The sequence below is a fragment of the Balaenoptera ricei genome, chromosome 9 (assembly GCF_028023285.1).
Source record: "Balaenoptera ricei isolate mBalRic1 chromosome 9, mBalRic1.hap2, whole genome shotgun sequence".
NCBI lineage: Eukaryota > Metazoa > Chordata > Mammalia > Artiodactyla > Balaenopteridae > Balaenoptera > Balaenoptera ricei.
The window spans coordinates 18,049,941-18,071,180 of record NC_082647.1 but is presented as its reverse complement, the minus strand read 5'-3'; the positions used below and the strand labels follow the sequence as shown (position 1 = coordinate 18,071,180).

The window sequence follows — 21,240 nt, the reverse complement described above, 5'->3', positions numbered from 1 at the left end:
CTGGCGTACAACTGTTCACAGTACTCTCTTATAATCCTTTTTATTTTTTGTAGAATCTGTAGTAATGTTCCCACTTTAATTTCTTATTTTAGTAATTTGAGATGTCTCTTTTTTTTCTTAGTTCACCTAGCTAAAGGTTTGTCAGTTTTGTTGATTATTTTTGAAGAACCAACTTTTGATTTCATTGATTTTCTCTACTGTTTTTCTATTCTCTATTTCATTTATCTCTGCTCGAATCTTTATTATTTCCTTCCTTCTGCTTGCTTTGGGCTTATTTGTTCTTCTTCTAGTTCCTTAAACTGTGAGGTTAGATTGTTGACTTGGGATCTTTCTTATTTTTTTTAATGTAATAATGGCACTTATAGCTATAAATTTCCCCCTTAGCACCACTTTTGCTGCTTCCCAGAAGTTTTACTATGGTGTGCTTTCATTTTCATTCATTTAAGTATTTTCTAATTTCCTTGTCATTTCTTCTTTGACCCATTAGTTGTTTGAAAGTGTTGTTTAATTTCCACAATTTTCTAGATTTCCTTTTGTTAATGATTTCTAATTTCATCCTATTGTGGTCAGAAAAGATACTTGGTATGTTTATCTTTTTAAATCTATTGAATCTTAATTTGTGGCCTAACATATAGTCTATCCTGAAAATGTCCCACGTGCACTTGAGAAGAATGTGTATTCTGTTGTTGGGTACAGTGTTCTGTATATGTCTGTTAGATCTAGTTAGTTTGTGTTGTTTAAATCCTCTCCTTATGCTTTGTCTGGTTGTTCTATCCATTGTTGTGAGTGGGATACTGAAGTCTCCAGCTATGACTGCAGAACTATTTCTCCCTTCAATTCTGTCAGTTTTTGCTTCATATATTTTGATGGTCATTGGGTGTGTAAATGTTTATCACTGTCCTATCTTCTTGCTGTAATGAAACTTTTATTAATGTATAATGTCCTTCTTTGTCTCATATAATCCTGTTTTATTTAAAGTCTATTACGGGGCTTCCCTGGTGGCACAGTGGTTGAGAATCTGCCTGCCAATGCAGGGGACACGGGTTCGAGCCCTGGTCTGGGAAGATCCCACATGCCATGGAGCGACTAAGCCCGTGAGCCACAACTACTGAGCCTGCACGTCTGGAACCTATGCTCCGCAACGGGAGAGGCCGCGACGGTGAGAGGCCCGTGCACCGCGATGAAGAGTGGCCCCCGCTCGCCGCAACTGGAGAAAGCCCTCGCACAGAAACAAAGACCCAATACAGCAAAAAATAAATATAAATAAATAAATAAATAAATAAATATATATATATATATATATAATAAATAAATAAAGTCTATTACGTCTGATATTAGTATAGCCACCCCTGATCTTTTTTGGTTCCTATTTGCATGGAATATCTTTTCCCATCCTTTCACTTTCAACCTCTTTGTGTTTTGGGGTCTAATGTGAGTCTCTTGTAGACAGCATATAGTTGGATAGTGTATTTTTATCCATTTTGCCAATCCCTGTCTTTTGATTGGAGAACTGAACCCATTTACATTTAACATTAACTAGTGATACGGAGTTATTATGTCATCATGCTATTTGTTTTCTATATGCCTTATAGCTTCCTCCACATTCCCCATTTCTTTTATGTTTGATTTTTCTGTAGTGAAATGTTTAAATTCCTTTCTCATTTCCTTTTGTGTATATTCTAGAGCTCCCTTCTTTGTTGTTATCATGGGAAATACATTTAATATCCTAAAGTCACAACAGTCTACCTTAAATTTATACTAACTTAACTTTCATAATATACAAAATCTCTGCTCTTTCACAGCTTCATCCCTATCCCTTTTGGTTACTGATGTCACAACATTACACCTTCATACATTGTGTGCCCCCAATAATTCTTTTAAATGTAGTTTCTTAAATTATGTAGAAAACAAGATTTGAAGTCACAAACCAAAGTTACAGTAATACTAGCTTTTACATTAAAGTACTGGACCTTAAATGTACTAACCTCAAGTCATATAGAAAGAAAAAAGTATAGTGACAAACCATTGTTATAATAACACTAGGTTTCATAATAGCTCACTTATTTACTTTTATTGAGATCTTTATTTCTCCATACAGCTTTGGGTTACCATCCAGTGTCCTTTCATTTCATCTTGCAAGACTCCTTGAGCATTTCTTGCAGGGCAGATCTAGAGGTCCTGAACTCCCTCAGCTTTTGTTTATTTGGGAATGTCTTAATTTCTCCCTCACTCTTTGAGGACAGTTTTGCTGGACAGAAGATTCTTGGCTGGTGTATATATGTATTTTTTTCCTTTTAGCACTCTGAATCTATCAGCCCACTGCCTTCTGGCCTCCAAAGTTTCTAATGAGAAATCTGCTGATAATCTTACTGAAGATCCCCTTCTATGTGATGATTTCCTTCTGCTGCTTGCAAGATTCTCTCCTTTGTCCTGATTATCATGTCTCAGTGTTTCACTGTGGATCTCTGAATTCACCTTAATTAGAATTTGTTAAGCTTCTTGAATGTTTATATTTAGCAAATTGCGGAGGTTTTCAGTCATTATCTCTTCAAATATTCTCTCTGCATCTTTCTCTCTCTCTTGTCTCCCTGGAACTCCAGTAATGCATCTGCTGGTCCACTTGGAGTCCTACAGGTCCCTTAGGCCCTGTTGACCTTTCCTCAATCTTTGTGTGTGTGTGTGTGTGTGTGTGTGTGTGTGTGTGTGTGTTCTTCAGACTAGATAATTTCTATCACCCTATCTTCAAGTTTGCTGATTCTTTCTCCTGCCTGCTCAAATCTGCATTTGACTCCTCTAGAATATTTTTCATTTCAATTATTATACTTTTCAGCTCCAGAATTTTTTAGTTTCTTTTAAAAATTTCTACCTTTTATTTATTTTTTAAAATGTTTATTTGACTGCATCAGGTCTTAGTTGTGGCACACGGGCTCTGTAGTTGTGGCATGCAGGCTCTAGAGCACGTGGGCTTAGTTGCCCCACAGCATGTGGGATCTTAGCTCCCCGACCAAGGATCAAACCCACGTCCCCTGCACTGGAAGGTGGATTCTTAACCACTAGACCACCTGGGAAGTCCCTCTACCTTTTACTGATGTTTCCTTTTTCGTTCACACATCCCTTTCTTGACTTTCTCCACATTTTCCTTTAATTCTTTAAGAATCTTTAAGAGAGTTGCTTTAAAGACTCTGTCCAATATATCTGCCATTAGGTCTTTTCCAGGCATGGTTTCTGCTGTTTTATTTTCTTTTGAATCGACCATTCTTTTTTTTCTTTGTATGCCGTCTGATTTTTTGTTTAACACTGGCCATTTGAAATCTATCTAGTAACGTGGTACCTCTGGAAATCAGATTCTTCCCCTTCCCCAGTGTTTGCTCTTTTTGTTACTGGTTGTTGTTTTGTTTTTTTCTTTTTTGATTGTTGTAGGCTGTCTCTGTGCTGAGAATTGGTCTTAGGTGTAAACTTAAGGTCTTCTCAGGTCTATTCTGAGCCTTTCCTGGACATGCAGTCACTTTCTAATTTTCCCCATTACATGTGGTTGTTTTTGAATGTCCTAGGTCTTTAGTGTCTGGTTCCCAAAAGGGGAAAAAGCAAAAATTAAAGGAGTATGGCAGGAGGGTGTCAGTCCTTTAAATACCCTGAAATCACTTCAGAGAGGAAGGGACTTGCAACTAGGGGAAGGTGCAACAATGACTGCCTGCCTCTTTGTCTGCACCTGTGATCGGAAGAAATAATCAGCATTCAGAGCAGAGATCCTCAATATTTGAGAACATGGTCCTCTTTCTCCACCCTGTCTCCCGCAAGCTATATGCAAGCTGCTCCAGGAACATGTACATAGCGCCTTCCGTGTGGCTGGGGGTGGGGGAGGGGTAGCTGCTACTGTGCTAAGAGCTAAAATTGACCGAAGTTAACTGCCAAGTCTTTCCCTGGAAGGTGCAAGCCTTCAAAAGACCTCAGAGTTCCAAAATAGTTACATCAGACAGATTATGCAAGTGCAACTGTTGTCCAGGTGGAGAGACTGATTCCGGGTGCTATCTACTCTGCCACCTTCCCCAAATTTGCACTATTCTTATAATAAGGGAATACAGGCTTCAAGTTGAGAGGAAGGAGCAGTCATAGAAACAGAAGGATGAAATCAAGCTATTACATAGGAAGAACTTCAGTGTCTTGATCTTGGTTCACCTCCTCAGTCGCCACCATTAAAAAGCACTAAATAATAATTTTCAATATAGATGAGGTCAATCTTGCTAATGTCAAGGGCAATATATGAAAATATTATGACATTCAGAATTAAATCTTGAGACTGTTTCTGGATTACAACTAATTAGGATAACTTATATCATCTTTTCCACCATGCCAACTGCAGTTTCATAAGCAGTGATTCATTAACACTTAACGCTTTACCTGGGAAGGTTTTTATCAAAGATCTCTAGATCAAAATTTCTAGATCACTGTCATCAATCCAAAGACAGCTGCTGAAAAATCAGGATCAGGGCAAGATATTAGTAAGCTTAAGTTCCATTCAGTTTTAGTATATTCTTCAATTTATTTTAAGAATAATTAACAAATTCAAGGAATAATAAATGAGAGCTTTAGGAATAAGGATATAACTAGAAAGTTTTATTTTTTAGGTAAAAGGTCAATTAAAATTAAACCTGCCATAGTAAGTGCAACTATAAGTGCAAAAACGGCAAATAAAGATGGGGGACTCCCTGCAAATGCATGTATAAACCCAAAAGAAAGAAAAAGTGTATTTCTGAAGTCTAATTGCAATAAATGTGAACTTCCTGCACTCTGATGGCTGAACAGAAAACACATATCTCAAAGCTACCACTAACAGGTCAGGGTTCTCACAACTCTCCTGGCATCAGGTGTCCAAATTCCTTCTTCATTAAGCTCTGTCATACTAACAAATTTGTTGTTTTACATTCAACATCCATCCACCCATTATCATGCCAAGACAGTTAAGAAAGGAAAGCAAACTTTAATAAATATCACATTTACTAATGATGATAGAGACCTATTTCCTGGGGTTCCCTGGGAATGGCTCTAGAACAGGATCCAGCTTTAGTACTGGTCCTGGGTTTGGTTCTGGCACTCTTTGTGATACCATGCCTAGTGTGGGCTCCAGTGCTGGTCCCAGATCCAGCCCTGCTCAAGCAGTGGCTCTAACTCCAGGCTTAGCTCTGGCCCCCTGTGCCAGTGTGGGCTCCAGCTCTAATGACTCAAGTTCTGGCTCTAGTGGTTGTTCTAGCTCATCCACTTGTCTGTTAGAGACCACAATGAGCCTATGTTTCAGGTTATTTCCTCTGTTCCTGAAGATTAACTCTCTCCTGGTAGTAGCACCCAAAAGCCTCATCCCTGGGGCTTCAGGAGTAGAGGAAGTACAGCAGGTTCTTGGGTAAGTCTGCCTCAGTAAGAGGTTGGTAGTGGTGGATGACTTCAGTTAGCACGAATGACTGCAGTACCTCCTGGTGCAGGGCTGCACTTCATCATCGTTCAACCAAGAACAGGTAATACCCCCTCCCAATGATTCACTTAAGAGCAACAGAAAGGTACCAGAGATGGTCTTCAGCAGCTGGCATTCCTGGCGGTGTTGGAAAAGAATTGCTGATTCTAGGGATGTGAGCTGACCAGACTGAACCAGAGAACCAAGGACCAGGCAATCAAGAGTAGGTTCATGTTAGAAATAATCACCACACAGAGGGTATCTGTCTTCAGCTCCTGCTTCAGATCCTGGTAGGTGCATCCGACCATGAAGCTGATAAATGTGTGGTTCCTGTTGCACCCAGCAGTCCCCTATTGTTGCCCTTTCCAGAACCACCTGAACACGGCTCCACCAGTCAGGCAGGCAGAGTCCCAAATTAAACCCTGACTCTGCTCCTTCTTGGGGGACAAAGTTTTCTGGTTTGAAGTCAGAATGCTGAACTTCTGGAAACTTTGTACAGTTGGCCCTCAACATCCATGGGTTCCACATCCTCAGATTCAAGAATATTCAGAGGAGAAAACATTTCAGAAAGTTCCAAAAAGCAAACTTGAATTTCTCTTGTGCCAGCAACTATTTACTTAGCATATACATTGTATTAGGTAGCATAAGTAATCCAGAGATGATTTAAAGTACACAGGAGGATGTGTGTAGGTTATGTGCAAATACTACACCATTTTATATAAGGGACTTGAGCATCCGAGGATTTTGTTATCCTAAGGGACTGATCCCCGTGAATTCTGAGGGATGACTGTAATTGATGAAGCTTACAGTCAGTGGAGACTTTTGCAGTCAGTCACCCACTGTCAGATTCCACTTCCTGGAATCTCATCAGCAGCCTCGTCTGGACAGTGAACTTCCTCCCCGTCTTGAGGATGAGGGGTCAATGGGGAGTTTAGGAAACATAGGGCTGGGTTTCTACCACAAAGGCTAGGAACAGATCTAAAAGCAACTCTGTGTATGGGGCCTTCCACAGGTCCACCCCTTTAGTCAGAAGGTCATCCTGATAGCTAACCAGGCAACTGAGTTCCTTCAGCAGCTGATTCAGGTGAAACAACAACTTTGCTCCAGCTGTGAACACTTCTCCAGCTGATCCAACCCATCGTCCAGGGGGGCTCCAATGCAGGTGTTTCGCTGCTGGACCTTCCATTAATTAGGGTGATTAATCGGCCTAGCAGTGCTTTGGAGGCATCTAGCACCTCCTTTCTCCTTTAGTCCAGTTCACTGAGAATTTCCTGCAAAAGCTGCTGCTGTCTGGTCTGACGGGCGTCCAAAGAGGGTATTCTCACTGGGGTCTGGGTCTTATATCAGAAGCAGAAGACATCCTGCTGGTTTTTCAGTTGGCCGATGGATTTCACCAGCTTCTCCATCATAGCCCTTAATTCTAGGGTCCAGGATTCAATCTCATGATGCTGGCTTTCCACAGGTGCTTCGAGGTCTGCCTCTCCTTGCTCCGAATGAGCCCTCTGAGCCTGGATCAGAATTAAAGAGATCAAAGATTGTCTCAGCCAATTAGGTATGGCCCCGAGGAAAGGCCAGAATGTCCCAACAGAATTTTTGCAAGTTGTGCTGTAGTAACAAACACGCAAGGTCCTGGCTGCAGACACACTCATAGTTCAGTTGGTTTAAGAAGTGGAAGAATAGCATGTTAGCCTTGGAATCATCGCTGTCCAGTAATAATACGAAGGGAAAGAGAAATTGAGACACCTGAACCACACAGTTGACTGAAAAGCACTGGCTTCAAGTGGGATTGAGAAATTCTAACAGGTAGTTAGGGTTCATAACACAATCAAGATATTATTGTCAGAAGGTAATGCTGTGTGTATAAATCCTTGCAGACAAAAATTTGTAAACGTGTTTTCATACAGTCTCATTAAAAATCTTTTTAAAGTTCTAGTCCTAAATAGTTCTGAAACCTATGGTGAAATTACAGATTTCTCAGGATTAAATATTTTCCAATTAACCCAACAGTTGGAATCTGGTGCTATGGAGCTTTTCAAAATATAAATATTTACATTTATCTATTGAAAGTACAGAGTATATATATATCTAGATTCTGTCCTTGGAGATTCTGATTCAGTTAGTCCAAATTGAGATACCTCGTGTCTGATGATCACTGCACTAGTGGAAAAGGAACACAGTGAAAAGGCATCAAGTCTCCTCAAAGTCTCTGAAGTTATTAGACTTTAGAGCCAGAAGGAATCATTAATATCAAATTTAAATACTCTGTTTTACAGATAAAGAAACCAAAATTCACAACTATCTGAAGCAGGTAGTGTGACACAGCTGTGCCTCTGTTTGGATCTTCAGATGCTCAGCCAACTCTGCTACCTTCTAACTGGCCCTTTGGGCAGTTTTGAGTTTGATTTCCTTTTATTTCCTTGGTGGCGACAGCACCAAATTCCTAAATATAGTCTCTTGGCTGCTTTCTAAAATTTGCAACATAAAACAAGTAGTCACGTAGTAGAAGAATCAAAGAAAAAATCATTTTTAAGAACTGGGAGTGGGATAGGAAAAATACTGAGGAAGTCTAGTTCCCTTGTTTCTCACATTCACAAGATAAAAATAGTAGTCATGGTTGTACTAATTTTTGTTGCATTTTGAATATAAAGTAAAATTTAAGCCGGATGTCAATATAATGGACATTTCCAAATTTCTGTCATGTTACTATATACCCAAGTACATATTCACACCGCTCCGAAATATTCCCATATTTATTGAGAATAATTCATTTTAATTTTTCATGCTCACCAGAGTCTTAAATAACTGAGATAAACATTTGCTACTGCAAAGGACGAATTTAAGTTATAGACAGGAAGCTTGCTTTTATAGAATTTATTTTGATACAGGGGCTTCAAATATACATTAACATTGAAAATATCACTTTGCTACTAAAATATGGCCACATCTTAAGTAACATGACACAATTAACATGGCAAGAAAAAAATGCCTCAATAAACCTAGACTAACTGTAGTTGGCAAATACGATTCTAATTGGAATTTTCTCATAACTCCAGGACATACCAAATACGAATGAAAATAAATGTTCTGATTACTAGTAAGCACAAAAAATTAATTATCCTTAATATTAAAACTGAAAGATGGACATCCACCATCCTAAACATATCATAAGACTGTGGCAAGCTTTCAAAAACAACAGCAAAATCTCCATCTATTCATTATAATTTTGTATTTCAGTAATAAAGTTTGATCTTAAAAAGATACTAAGTTGAATTTAAACACACAATTGCTCATTTGATGTGCCTTTTCTTCTATTCTAAGAAATAAGGGCACCAAAAACTCTATCTCTAACCCTTTCCTCCCATCCCTCCCAACATAACCCTTCCCCTCCCTTCCCCTCACTCATTACACCCACCCTCTGGAAAAAATACCAGTAGCTCTCTATCCTTTTTGAAAATATTCTACTTAGGTGGAGCAAGATACCAGAGCTGACTTACTAGTTTTCCAAGTATGTATGTGTACATGTGCAGTAACTTTATATATCCAAATACATCATGGGAATAAAATTTAAGAAAAATAAGGAAAGACTGAGAAATAAGTTCAGAAAAATCTCAAAATTCACGAATTTTAATGTAAATATCCAATTTTAGCAAACTTTACTATCTACCTAATTTACTAGTAAGCAGCCCTTAGTTTTATACAAAAATAAAAGTAGGGAACTGCAAATCATTTACCTATTTCAAAAAACGGAATGCCTTTCTAGGGATCCATTTTACAAAAAAAATGTAGGCTACCTTTCATGGCACTTGGCCATACTTTGAGAATTACTGCTTTATACTGCTCCTCCTCCAGAAAAATTTACACACACACACACACACACACACACATTTTACATAAAATTTCAGAGTTCACAGATACTCAGACGCCTATGCGTGATTTAACACGCTCTACTGAGACTATTTTGTACAGTCTTGTACCATATCCTTTCTAAATCTCAGGGATTTACCAAATGATGTTAGGACATAAGAACAGGATTCACGCAGTGACTACCCCCATTCTGCTAAATAAATAAGGCACTCTGGCTATGCCTTCCGTCTATCAGAGCTTATATTTGACTTTCAGTAAAAATATAGTTGTATATATTTTTTAAAGATGTACATTTTCCTTCAATGTGATAAAAACTGACAAATTTCTATAGAAATTTTCCTTTCACCTTTTCTTTAGCTTATCCTCTACTGCCACCAATCTGTGGTTTAGGGAAGGTTTTGCTTAACCTTCCTTGGAATTTATAGTACATCCACTATATTTAAGCCTTAAGTACCAGAGATCTTTAAGGTCAAACTATATATAGTTATGGCATAGTTTCATTTAATTGATTTAGTTTGATTCATGTCAGAGTTTTTAATTCATGTTAGAGTCTTAAATTTCGCCTATTCTAGACTAAGAAATGGCAGAGTGGGAGAATGAGCTTGGGCTTAAAAGTGACAGAGACTTTAGGTCAGAATCTGGTCCATCACTTATTTGTGTAGGATACCGGTAAATTATCTAAACTCTCTGAGACTTAGTATTCTTGCCAGTAGTAAAATAACAATGATGTCTACCACACAGGACTACTGAGGAGATTAAATGAACGCAGAAGACACCAAATTTCTGTTCAACCCTCTTTCTACCTAAATCTAAAGCTGAACATCTCGATTCCTTCAACGGTGGCTTCATTGAGCCACAACATCAAGTCAGAACCACTTACCTTGAGTGATCTGCACACCCCATAATCTGTCCCCCAAATACTTGTAGGTAGGCCTATGCACTGTCCTGGGCATATAGCAGCCATCTAGCTACTACTATTCCTATCTCAGTCTTCAGTTGGTGCACAAATAGTGCCTCAATGTAAATAAAGGTGTTTCAAAGCCCCAAACTTAAAAACAAAATATCCAGTCCATAAGCATCACTACTGCATGGCTCCTTTACTCCCCATTCTTTACATTTGTATTCATCATTTCAAAGTAACTTACTAATACAGAAAAACAGCATATCTACAGTCAATACTCAATCTGACTGATACACTCTCAAACTCATAATAATGGAGATGTGTGTGTGAAGAACAAATGACACACACCCTCTAATTTATTATTCATTTAAGTGAGATAGGAATAAGACATATTATAGAAAATTTCACTTACTAACATTAATGTGTATCAGGGGACCATGTCAGGGTTCAGTGACGATTAGTAGCTATGATACTTTTAATATTTGTACTCTGGATTAATTACAAATGAAAAAAGTACATTTTAAGTTTAATGTCAATCTATAAAGTTCCAAGTTTTGCTTTCTTGCAATTCTTCTAAAACTGCTACTCACTACACAGGAATGCCAAGAAAAGAGGAAAAGGAACCATTCTTTTTCTTTGTGTCCCTGGAAAGTCTAATTCTCAATTTATCTTGAATAAGAAAAACGTTCTCTGTAGGGTAGGACCATAGAAAGAGTTGTACTGTTCATCATTCTAACTTGGCAGGTCTTCCCTGTGGGAAGAAGAAAACTTATCTACAAATTCATCCCTACCCCTGTACCTTGTATGGTGGCAACGTAGAAATGAAGACCAAAGCAGACTTTCAGTAATACTGACAGTCAAACTTACTCTCTTACAGGGGTTGGCATGGAAAGAAAACAAGCTATAGGAGCTGTCAAAAAAAACAACAAACCCACAACTCTCTGTAACCTGGGCCATTAACTGTCCTTAGTAAGTTTGGGGGACTTGCATTAAACAAACAAAAAACAACCCTTCTCCCTCCCCCAAAAACCTTCCTATATCATGTACTTATGAAAAGCAAAGGTAACTATGTCAAAATTTATTCTGGTCCTAGCTGAGGTTCAGTTGCACTGGTTTTGGGCAAAGTTATCAAATGGGCATACTGCTTTAAATCCCCCTTTTTCTTCTTTTTTTTCCTCTACAACTTGTGGCTGCTATGACACTCCTCCCCTGTTACTGAAACAGTTACATATGTGCTCTGACTACACTTTATATGAAGGCAAAGTCAATAAAATATTAGTAAATCTATTAGTAAGGGATCACAAAAAAAAATAATTTAAAGAAAGCTAACTACTGTTAAAATGCTAAAAAGATATTTGGTAAATTCCAATATTCACTTCCAATCTAAAGAGAAAAGCTCAATAAATTAAAAATAGCAAGGTATTTTCACATTATGATTAAAAATTTATCTCAAATAAATGGTTAAAATCATATTTAAGAGAGAATAAAACACTGGAGATATCTCTATAAAAGTAATGCAACAGGATGCCTGGAGCACCACTTTCTAACACTGTTCTTTAATTTTTAGCCTAGGGATTCTCAAATAGGAAGAGATGATGGTGGGAGATCAGATTTAAAAATGCAGGGAAAAGACCAAAAAAAATCTTTCCTGAGAGACACAAAAGACTTAAATAGAGAGATATACCACACTAATGGTTGAGAGGATTCAGTGTTATACTGTAGAGTATAAATTCTCCCAAAATTGATCTATAAACTCAAGTATTTTGAAACAAACAGACTTGGTCAACTAATGGGGGAAGCCAGTCTATATACTGCACAGAAAACACTTAAATACCAATAAAACATGGCAAAGAGATACGAGTTCACAATGCATAAGTTCACTATATTAATCAACTATAAATCAAAATGAGATTTTTTGTTTATCAAATTGGTAAATGTGCAGAAAAAAATACTCAATTCAAGGAAATAGGTACTCACAATCATTGACTCAGCGGTTCTAAGAGCATCAAAACTATAACCAAAATGTTTACATGAAAAAATGTTCATCACAGTATTATAAATAATAGCACCAAAATGAAAGTAAGATAATATACACCAGCAGGAGATTGGTTTAATAAATTTTAAATACTCACATATAATGGAATACTACACAGTCATAAAAAATTGCTTTCATAACATGGGAAAATATTCATAATAATGGGTATTAAGTTTTAAAATGTAACAAACCAATGTATTTTGTGTATATATACATTCACAGGAAGGAAAAGGACTACAAGGAAATATACACTGCAAGGAAGATACAGCAAATCATTTTCAGTGAAAACGTCTGCGTATTGAGATCACATACAATTTTTACTTTCTTCTTTATGCTTTTGTATATTTTTCAGATTTCCTTCAATAGAAACATTACTTTTATATTCAGGGAATAACAAATGTAGCAAAGAGATCATCTAAATTTTACATTTCTGCTCTGAATTCTCTAGGGGCTATAAACCCAGAATATGACTTTAATTAGAATGACAACACTTTTAATGAGAATAAAGATGTGTATTTAAAAGCATCTGAAATAAATTTTTACTACAATAACCTCATTCTTACATAATGTACTACAGAGTTAGCAACCAATGAGGTAAATAATAGCATAGGTTCATAATCAAATAAACATATGGGGTGGGGACAAAAAGATCAACGGAAAGGGTCAAAGCTTATCAACCCAAAAAGAGTTTAAACTTAGCTTTTATTCTTAGCTTTGATAAAACAAATTTCACGTAGTTTATTATATAGTAATTTTATGTTTTGCTCTATGGCCTCATATATTTATATATACATGTACATATGTGTGTGCAAATAAACAGGAAGTATTTAAATTTGAATTGCCTTTATAAATAATCTTTACTATCAAAGTGAATAGACTTAACAAGGACTTCAAGAATTTAAATACAAGAATAAGTTTTGAAGAAACTGACTCTGGTAACAATCCATGTAGTTATTATTAGCTATGTTTAAAAAATGGCCCTTACATTATTTTAGTGCTAAATAAACATGGGACTACAATGGGACTCTGTAATAACCAGACATTTAAAACATCACTTAAACGAATTTAACTTTGGAATAAATTTTTTTAAAAAGAAAATCGACCTATTTAAATTAATTACAGCTATTTACTTTAAATGAATTCACTTTACAAAAGTCAGACTTAATTAAAAAAAAAAAAAAAGATCCTGACACATCAAACTTAAGGTACATTCAGAATAAAGTATAACCCCAAAATTATTGTTTTATTAATCATACCATTTTCTCACAGGCCATAACCAAATACAATCCAAGATGTGAAGATCACCATATCAGAATAAGACTCAATACATAAAATTATAAATTTGTTTAAACATCAACAGAATATAGGTCTATGCAAAAATAAGTTGTCTCCAAGATGAATAAGATCTGAATATGGGATACCCTCCTCACTCAGAGGACATAAGACTTTGGTGATTCCTGAGACTAGACAACCATGAATACTTCTATCCCCAACAAAAAACGCTTCAGATAACGCCCACTGTCCCTTTTACAGTGTTTTCCCCCTCATTACATCAGGAGGGAAACCCCAATTAGGTGACAAGAGCCTTTTAAATAACCCACATCTCTTAATTTCCTTTTTATCAAGGAGAGTGTTCCCAGGGCTCAGGGTAGTCTGCAAATCAATGCAAAGGGGAAGCATCAAGAGGCTCATCTGCAGTATTACCAGGGAGCAGCAGGCAGCAAATATTCAAACCCAGAAATTGTGACTCAACATTTCCTATATAGTACAACAATTCTGCACAAATGACAGACACTGTCAAGAAGGATCCTGCCTGAAAAAGATGTAGAATGAAAAGAGAAGATTGACAGACATGAAGGTAAGGTATCTGATTACACTAATATCGGTACTTACGTATCATACCTCTGCAGTGGCGTCACTTTGTTCTTATTCTTATCAACTGAACCCGTAGACAGTTGAAGAAAATTGGGGTTTAATTTATATAATTCTTGAAGTAGCTTCTGTTCATATTCTTGGTGTTTACCCGCCTAGTGGAAGAAGAAATTAAAACTGCAGTGGGACTCACAAAGTGGCTGGTATAAAATGCTGATGTACTTTATGAATTACTAAACCTATTCTAAATAAAACACTAAGGATTTGTCATGGCGTCAGAGAAACCTGTGAGGAAAATGTCACAGAACTTCTAGACCAATGAAAGTTCTTGCAACAAAACTACATGAGACATATTCCATTACCTAAGGCATTTCATTAACCACTTTATGTGGAGAAAAGAATATTAACAGACAACATTTTTGCTAGTTTGAAAAACCAGAGGGGCCCTTTTAAACTTACTTCCCCATCTTTCACATAAGAATTAAGTCTTCTAACAGGTCATTACAGAATTTTCTGAAAATCACTGAAAAATCAGTCTCTCTTTTCAGAAGATTGATAAGTAACACACAGATGAAGAGTTTTACTATATTTTTCATTATCCTAACACTAATTAGCACATTAATTTGTTTTTACATAAAAATTAATATATTTTAAACTTTAGACCAGAGGATGGCAATTTAGAGCCAGCCACTTTGTTTTTATAAATAAAGTTTTACTGCAACACTCATGCTCATTCATTCATGTGTTATCTATGACCTCTTTCGTGCTACAACAGCAAAGTTGAGTAGTTGCTGCAGAGATCATATGCCCAGAAAACCTAAAACATTTACTAACTGGCCCTTTACATAAAAAGTTTGCCAATCCCTGCTCTATACACAACAAAGACAACTCTGTATTTACTGGAGTTGGTAGCTGTCTATCAGAAAGCAGTGTCACAAATGTGATGGAATAAATCAGACAAAGACTGACTGTGGAAACTAGGCACATACAAAAAATAAATTACAATACAATGAAATTACTCTGAATAACTTTTTACTATCTGCATGTATATTATGACTGCAATGACATTTTTTACTTACCTTCAGGGTTGTTAATTACTTTAACAGTGTGGTCTAAATAGATGTTATGGGAAAACCAAAACCAGAACAGAACAGATCAAAGCAAAAACGAAACAATAAAAACAAGGGCAGTATCATCTAATTGAGCACAACTGTATCATATATATTGCACAATGCATTGTTCCCTGTTCTGAGAGGGCTCTTGCCTGTTCACCTGGGTCTATAAATATTTCATATGGTACTAAATTTTGAGTTATGCAGTAACAAGGAAAGATCTGGTTTTGCCATGATATAATTTGCTCAAGTTTCCTTTCTACATTGACCAAGTGTTTTAACGAGGAAACCCCTTTTCAAAGTAATTTTAAACTAAGATAAAGAAGAGCGAGATGAATTCAGGACAATAATATGAAATCAATTTTAAATTGTTAAGAAAAAACACAGTTTAGATGTGGATTTTACATCTTTAAAACATAAAAAGCCCTGAAAATTCTTTATGCAAGCAATACTTTAGGAGATATTATGGCTTTCATTAGCCACAAAGAGCTCAACTTGGTATTCAAATGATTTAACAGGGGCAGTTCATAGAGACAGGTTAAATCCCATTACAAATAAATTCTAAAGGACTGTCCATCCATTTCCTTTTACTCTTCAATAATACTTAAGTGAGATCAACTGGGGCTTAGAAATTCCTTGACAGAGATTTTCATTGTAATAGTACCCATAGGTAAAGCACAGTTCCCACTAGTCAAAATTCAGCATGAAATGGTTCAACCTTAGACTTCATCCAAAAGAAGAAAAAAATCAAGATGCATTTATTGGATAAGCAAGAAATAAGTAAGTCATCCATTCCCATTAAATATCACAGAGAACTTATTTTAACACTGTTTTTAGATCATAAAGACAATACATACTGTCAAGACATCCCAATGTATTTATTATAATGGGATTTAATCTGTAGTAACTCCAAGTCAAAAAAGGTAATATTCCATTTAACAATCTGCTCTGAAAGGAGCCCCTCCTAGACTGTCTCTAGTTTGACTTGGAGAATGAAAGGCAGTAATCAATGCCCCCCACCTTCTAAATGAGAAGTATTCCTGCAAAAGTCCACAGCAACAATCTGAAGTCCTCACCTATAACAGGGAAGTGCAGTATTGTGCTTTGGCATAATCCTCATTTAATATGCCGTATGGTCAACATTTTTACTTGTAAAGGCATGTTTATACTACAAATTGAAAGGAGACAGGAGAACAGGAAATGTAAAAAAGAACACAGGAAAATAAGCCTTCAATTCACCCTTTACAGGACACTGACTCACTGGATACTTTCATGGGAAGAATCATTTTATAAAAATAATGTTAGCTTTTCAGCAGCATCTAATAGAGTATTATTTTCTAGCATGCTCTGTGAAGAGTAGAGATGGGGTGGGGGACCTCATATTTACAATATCCCACTTAGCTTTCATTTTGCTGACATTCCCCCTAAAGTAGCATTTACCAAAATGCCTTCCTTGGTCAATTAAGTCCTGGTTCTACATACCCCTCTGGGATATGTATTAGCATATTAAAGACTCTAAGAAGTGTTGCTGGGGTGGGGGGGGAATCTATTTATCTTCATTAATCAAGCATTTTCAAACTTAGTGGACCACAGACCCACTTTTATTGTAACAATATCCTGCAGAACTGATATTCCATGGAACACTACATATTTGGAAAATGCTACTTTAAAGTAATACCAGTTTAAAGAAAAAGAAAATTCTTAGTTTTTGCTTTTGTAATTTTAACTTATAAAGAAAAATACTTCCTTTTCTGCAAAGTTGATAATTCACATTACTTTACTACCTGCATTTCCTCTTTTGTGAAGCTGGCCGCCTCGTCCCCCAATTCATGTAGGTACATGCAGTCAGGCTTTGGACACTGCATATTCTTTAAGAAGTAACTGCAGTATTTTGTTGTACCTAGAGATGCCTGCAGCAAGAGGAGGAAAGCGGGGGGAAAAAGACCCAAAATGTGAACTGACACCACAATGAAAATTTCCGTATTTAGTGTTTTCATTTCACCTAAAATGAGGCACAGGCACAACAAAACAAAGTATGGCTGTGAATACTAGAGAACTAAACTATTATTAGCAGGATTTATTAAAGATGATGATCATTTAAAAGAACTAAAAAAAAAAATCTCGGCCTATGGTTTCCAGAGCTTGAGCACCCAGATCATTTCCCTAGAGGTCAGAAGAGTAGAAAGACAAAATCTGTTCCATGTTTTAAGTGGTTAGGCACATAAGACAAATTCCTTTTTCTAATTATGCCATCCTTCTTCCACTTACTTAAAAGCATTGCTTGGTGGGACCCTTCATGCAAACCTGAACTGTTCAATGCCCAAATATTTAAGGACAACAAATCAGAACAATTATCTATTTCTGACAAGGAGAGTAATAAATCCATTTTCACAAAATAAAATATGTGTAAATATAAGGATATTTTTCAAGATTATCCCCTAATAATGAATGTGTTTACTCCTAGCTGGTAAAACAGGACCCTACATAGGTCAGCTATAAACAAATTAGCTGTCATAGGTTGGAATGGATTCCTAAGAAGCAATCTTCAAATTAGACTCCCTTCATGTAATATGTAAAAGCTATGCTCTTCTCTACTTAATACATGTTATCCCTTCCCCCTTTAAAAAAAAAAAAAAAAATCAAGAGGACCATATTACCTTAAGTGTTCTGCCATCTACCACCACATTGTTGACACACTGTATGGCTCTGAGAGCATCTTCCGACCGGATATAGGTTACGTAAGCACTGGCGCTTGGACCCTAAAGTGAAAACCCACTGTTATTAGTATCAAATTCAACAAAAACTTAACAACAACAACAACAACAAAATTATCTTGCAACCTGCCTAAGGAATTCTAAAGGCCTTTACTACTACTTTCATTAATAATAATGACAATGATTAGAAGTAGTAGTAGCTTTGATTAAACCATATACTAGCTCATCTTAAGACAATCATACTTAATGACTTTTATCTGATTTTAAGTAGACTAAAATAAATATGAATAAAATATCATCTTTGGCTTGGCATTTACTTTTTAAAAAAGTCATCTGATGGGCTCGTCAAGGTTACAAAAAACAAACTTTGAAAGTTAGATTAAAAAAAAATAAGATTTGAAGACAGATTCAAACTATGTTCTCCCCCAAATAAATGCAATCTCTAACAGTATTCTATCTGCTAATACCAGCATAACAAAGACGCTCTATTAAGTTCACAATATCTGAAAACATTATTAATTAGAAATCATTATATAATTTAACTGCCTGATAATAGACTCAATTCCCCCTCCCCTTCAGACCATCACTAGATCTTTGTTTTACTATTTCCGTCTTATTACTATCAATTCACTGTTAAGTCCTGAAAAGGTCAAATAAGCACCAAAAATTCCCCCACCCCACCAACAGAGGTCACTACACTGCTTAAATCTTTGACCCTTAAGCTTTCTAACCACAGAAAGCAAGTTTTCCTTCTGAGCAGCCCAGGTCAAGCCCAGACCATAGGGAGGAAAGGCAAAAATCCCTATAATTAGTTACCTGTGAGCCTGCATATGATGTGCTATTATTGATGACAACTTTATGTATTTTACCAAACTTCCCAAAATATTCTGGTCGTTTTAAAACCTATAAAAGAAGAAGAAATAAGGTATAAACTGTCCCCATTTCATCAACTTTATCCTTATAATGGGGACATACACCATCCCTCTTCAGTGAAAATAAAATAATTTTTAAAGTTTTCTAGTAAATGTGACTACTTCCTAATTAGAATTTGTGTGGTTAACCTACAGGAAATCATCAACAAAGTCTAAAAGCTATTCTTTATTGACCCACTGAATAGAAACTGAGACTTACTAAGTTCAGTATTATCTATTACATTCTAATATCTATACCAATAATCTAAGGGATTTTAGCTTCACAGTATTCTTAAACACAAAACAGATCAAATATCTTAACCACATTTTCATTGATAGATGATCATTATAAGAAAGTAATTCTCAGAACAATGACCAAGATTATGTGTTAAACAGAAACAGAAACTCAAGAACAGACACCAGTAGAGACAGTCTTTACTCATAAATCTATTGTATATAATATTTTATATATTATATTAAAGCATTGTTTATAAGTTACGCATTCCAAATATGGTAACAGAATGTTCTTCAAACTTCTATGCTTTATGATTTATTACTCTGTGTGTGTCAATAAATTTTCCTTATGTCAATTTCACCATTTCTCAACTGTCTCCTGTTTTTTTTTTCCTCTCCTTTTCCTAATAAATAACAAATGTGAGGTGATGGATGAAAAGAAAACTGGGGAAACAAATTTATACAATATTTTCTCTACTACCTGGATACTTCTTGGTGGTCATTTTCCCTCATACTTGTGTCATCTCCTTTACTATGTGATCACTATATGCATTCACTTAGCTTCTCTAAAACTTACTTAACCTTGGCTAACCTGATACAAAAACCTCTCCCATGACTTGCAACTACCTCAAAATTAAATTTTGCTCTTTTCCTAGAATTCATCTATAGACCTACTGTTCCTACAATCTGTCCAAATAGCAAGCTCTCTCTCAATGAAAGCTTTATGCACATATCTGTTCAAGTGTGTGCAAAGTATCCTTTCCAAATACTCTTATACTCTTGATAATATTCTCACACACTTACAACTTAGCTAATATGTTCTGCATCTGACAGAACCAAAGCTTTGTGAAACAGTCTGTGATTGGGGTGTCATTAATTCTTAACAGTTTTCAACTTGATTTATATAATTTTTTTTACCTCATTTTATTTTAGGTTTTTATAAGTATAGGGTTTAGGCCTTATGTTTTCTACAGCCAGTTTTAATGGATTAGAAGGTGAAGTGACTACATTGGCTTTCAATCTTTCTTCTACCCAAATCCCCCGAGGGATATGGCGGTAAGTGTGGTAAAGGCAATGACTCTTGGGTTGTTCACAAAAAAGTCTTAGAATAGAGGGTTAGGGAAGAGTATATCTTGAAAAGCTTTCTGGCCAGTGGAGTACAGAACTGTGTTCAATATTCCAGCTTGATGCATACCAACTCAGCAAAAGGCCTCAGCCAAAATACCTGCTTCAAAGGATTCAGGCTGGTTACAAGTTGTGCTACATCAGCAGCTCATATCATATTCAAGTTTACGGCAGTAGTTCTCAATAAAGGCAGCATCAAGGGATGCTGGAACATTTTGGAACTCTGTGGGAGCTTTTATTAGGGGAGGTTGTCAAAGTAACTGGGAGACACTATTCGTGTTCAGTGGATGGGAGCCAGGGAAAGCTTACAGCACTCAGGCTAGCCCTGCACCACAAAGAATTGTCCTGCACCACTTTTGAATGTTCTACAAGACATTCATCTAGCTGAGAGGCCTGTTTACAATTAAGTGAACCTAGAAACAAATTATAAACATAAAGTAGTTCCCCAGTTTTGACATATGTTGAATTTAAAAGCAAATACTGTGTAATTAAGGGACAACCACAAGTGCTTTGTTTGAAATTTTACTAAGAATTGCTTCAGAAAAATCACATCATTGGCACTTCATGGTACCCGAGTTGCCAATACATACACCTGTAACAATCTGCCTTTGTAGTTGTCATATTCACAGTGATTCTACAAACAGATGCAAACACCTATTTTATAACATACTGGAAAAAAAGTACTTTACAAACTTATATACGCATACAAGTCATTTGAGAATCTAGTTAAAATACATATTTCAGACCCTGAGGGTCCGCATAATTAAGCTCCCAGGTGATACTAATGCTACCAGCCCAGCGGCCACATCTTGAGTAGCAAGGTTCCAGAGCAGAGGTACCCAAGTATTTACATGCAGAAACAGTCTTTTTATAATTTCTAATTTCTCCTTCACTTTTTTCAAATTATGTATCTACACAGACAGATTAAATTATCAAGAAGTCATTGCATGAAACTTAAAGGGTGTTATAAAATATTAGTTTAAAAAAAAGTGGGTACTGGGTCTGAAAAGGTTAAAAGCTGGCTTATGG

At 36.3% G+C, this 21,240-nt stretch overlaps 1 protein-coding gene across 8 annotated transcripts in view; it reads right to left on the bottom strand.

Moving 5' to 3' along the window:
* CNOT4 (CCR4-NOT transcription complex subunit 4) overlaps nucleotides 1–21,240 on the bottom strand; it is a 140,453-nt gene that overhangs the window by 39,014 nt on the left and 80,199 nt on the right. For 4 of the 8 annotated variants that reach the window (XM_059933304.1, XM_059933303.1, XM_059933307.1 and 1 more), the window contains 4 exons: nucleotides 18,758–18,844; nucleotides 17,885–17,986; nucleotides 17,012–17,137; nucleotides 14,137–14,270 (listed from right to left, as the gene is read on the bottom strand). In XM_059933304.1, coding sequence (XP_059789287.1) covers nucleotides 14,137–14,270; nucleotides 17,012–17,137; nucleotides 17,885–17,986; nucleotides 18,758–18,844 — 449 coding nt within the window. The remainder of the gene's footprint in view (nucleotides 1–14,136; nucleotides 14,271–17,011; nucleotides 17,138–17,884; nucleotides 17,987–18,757; nucleotides 18,845–21,240) is intronic. The other 4 variants (XM_059933305.1, XM_059933308.1, XM_059933311.1 and 1 more) reach the window with 2 other exon arrangements.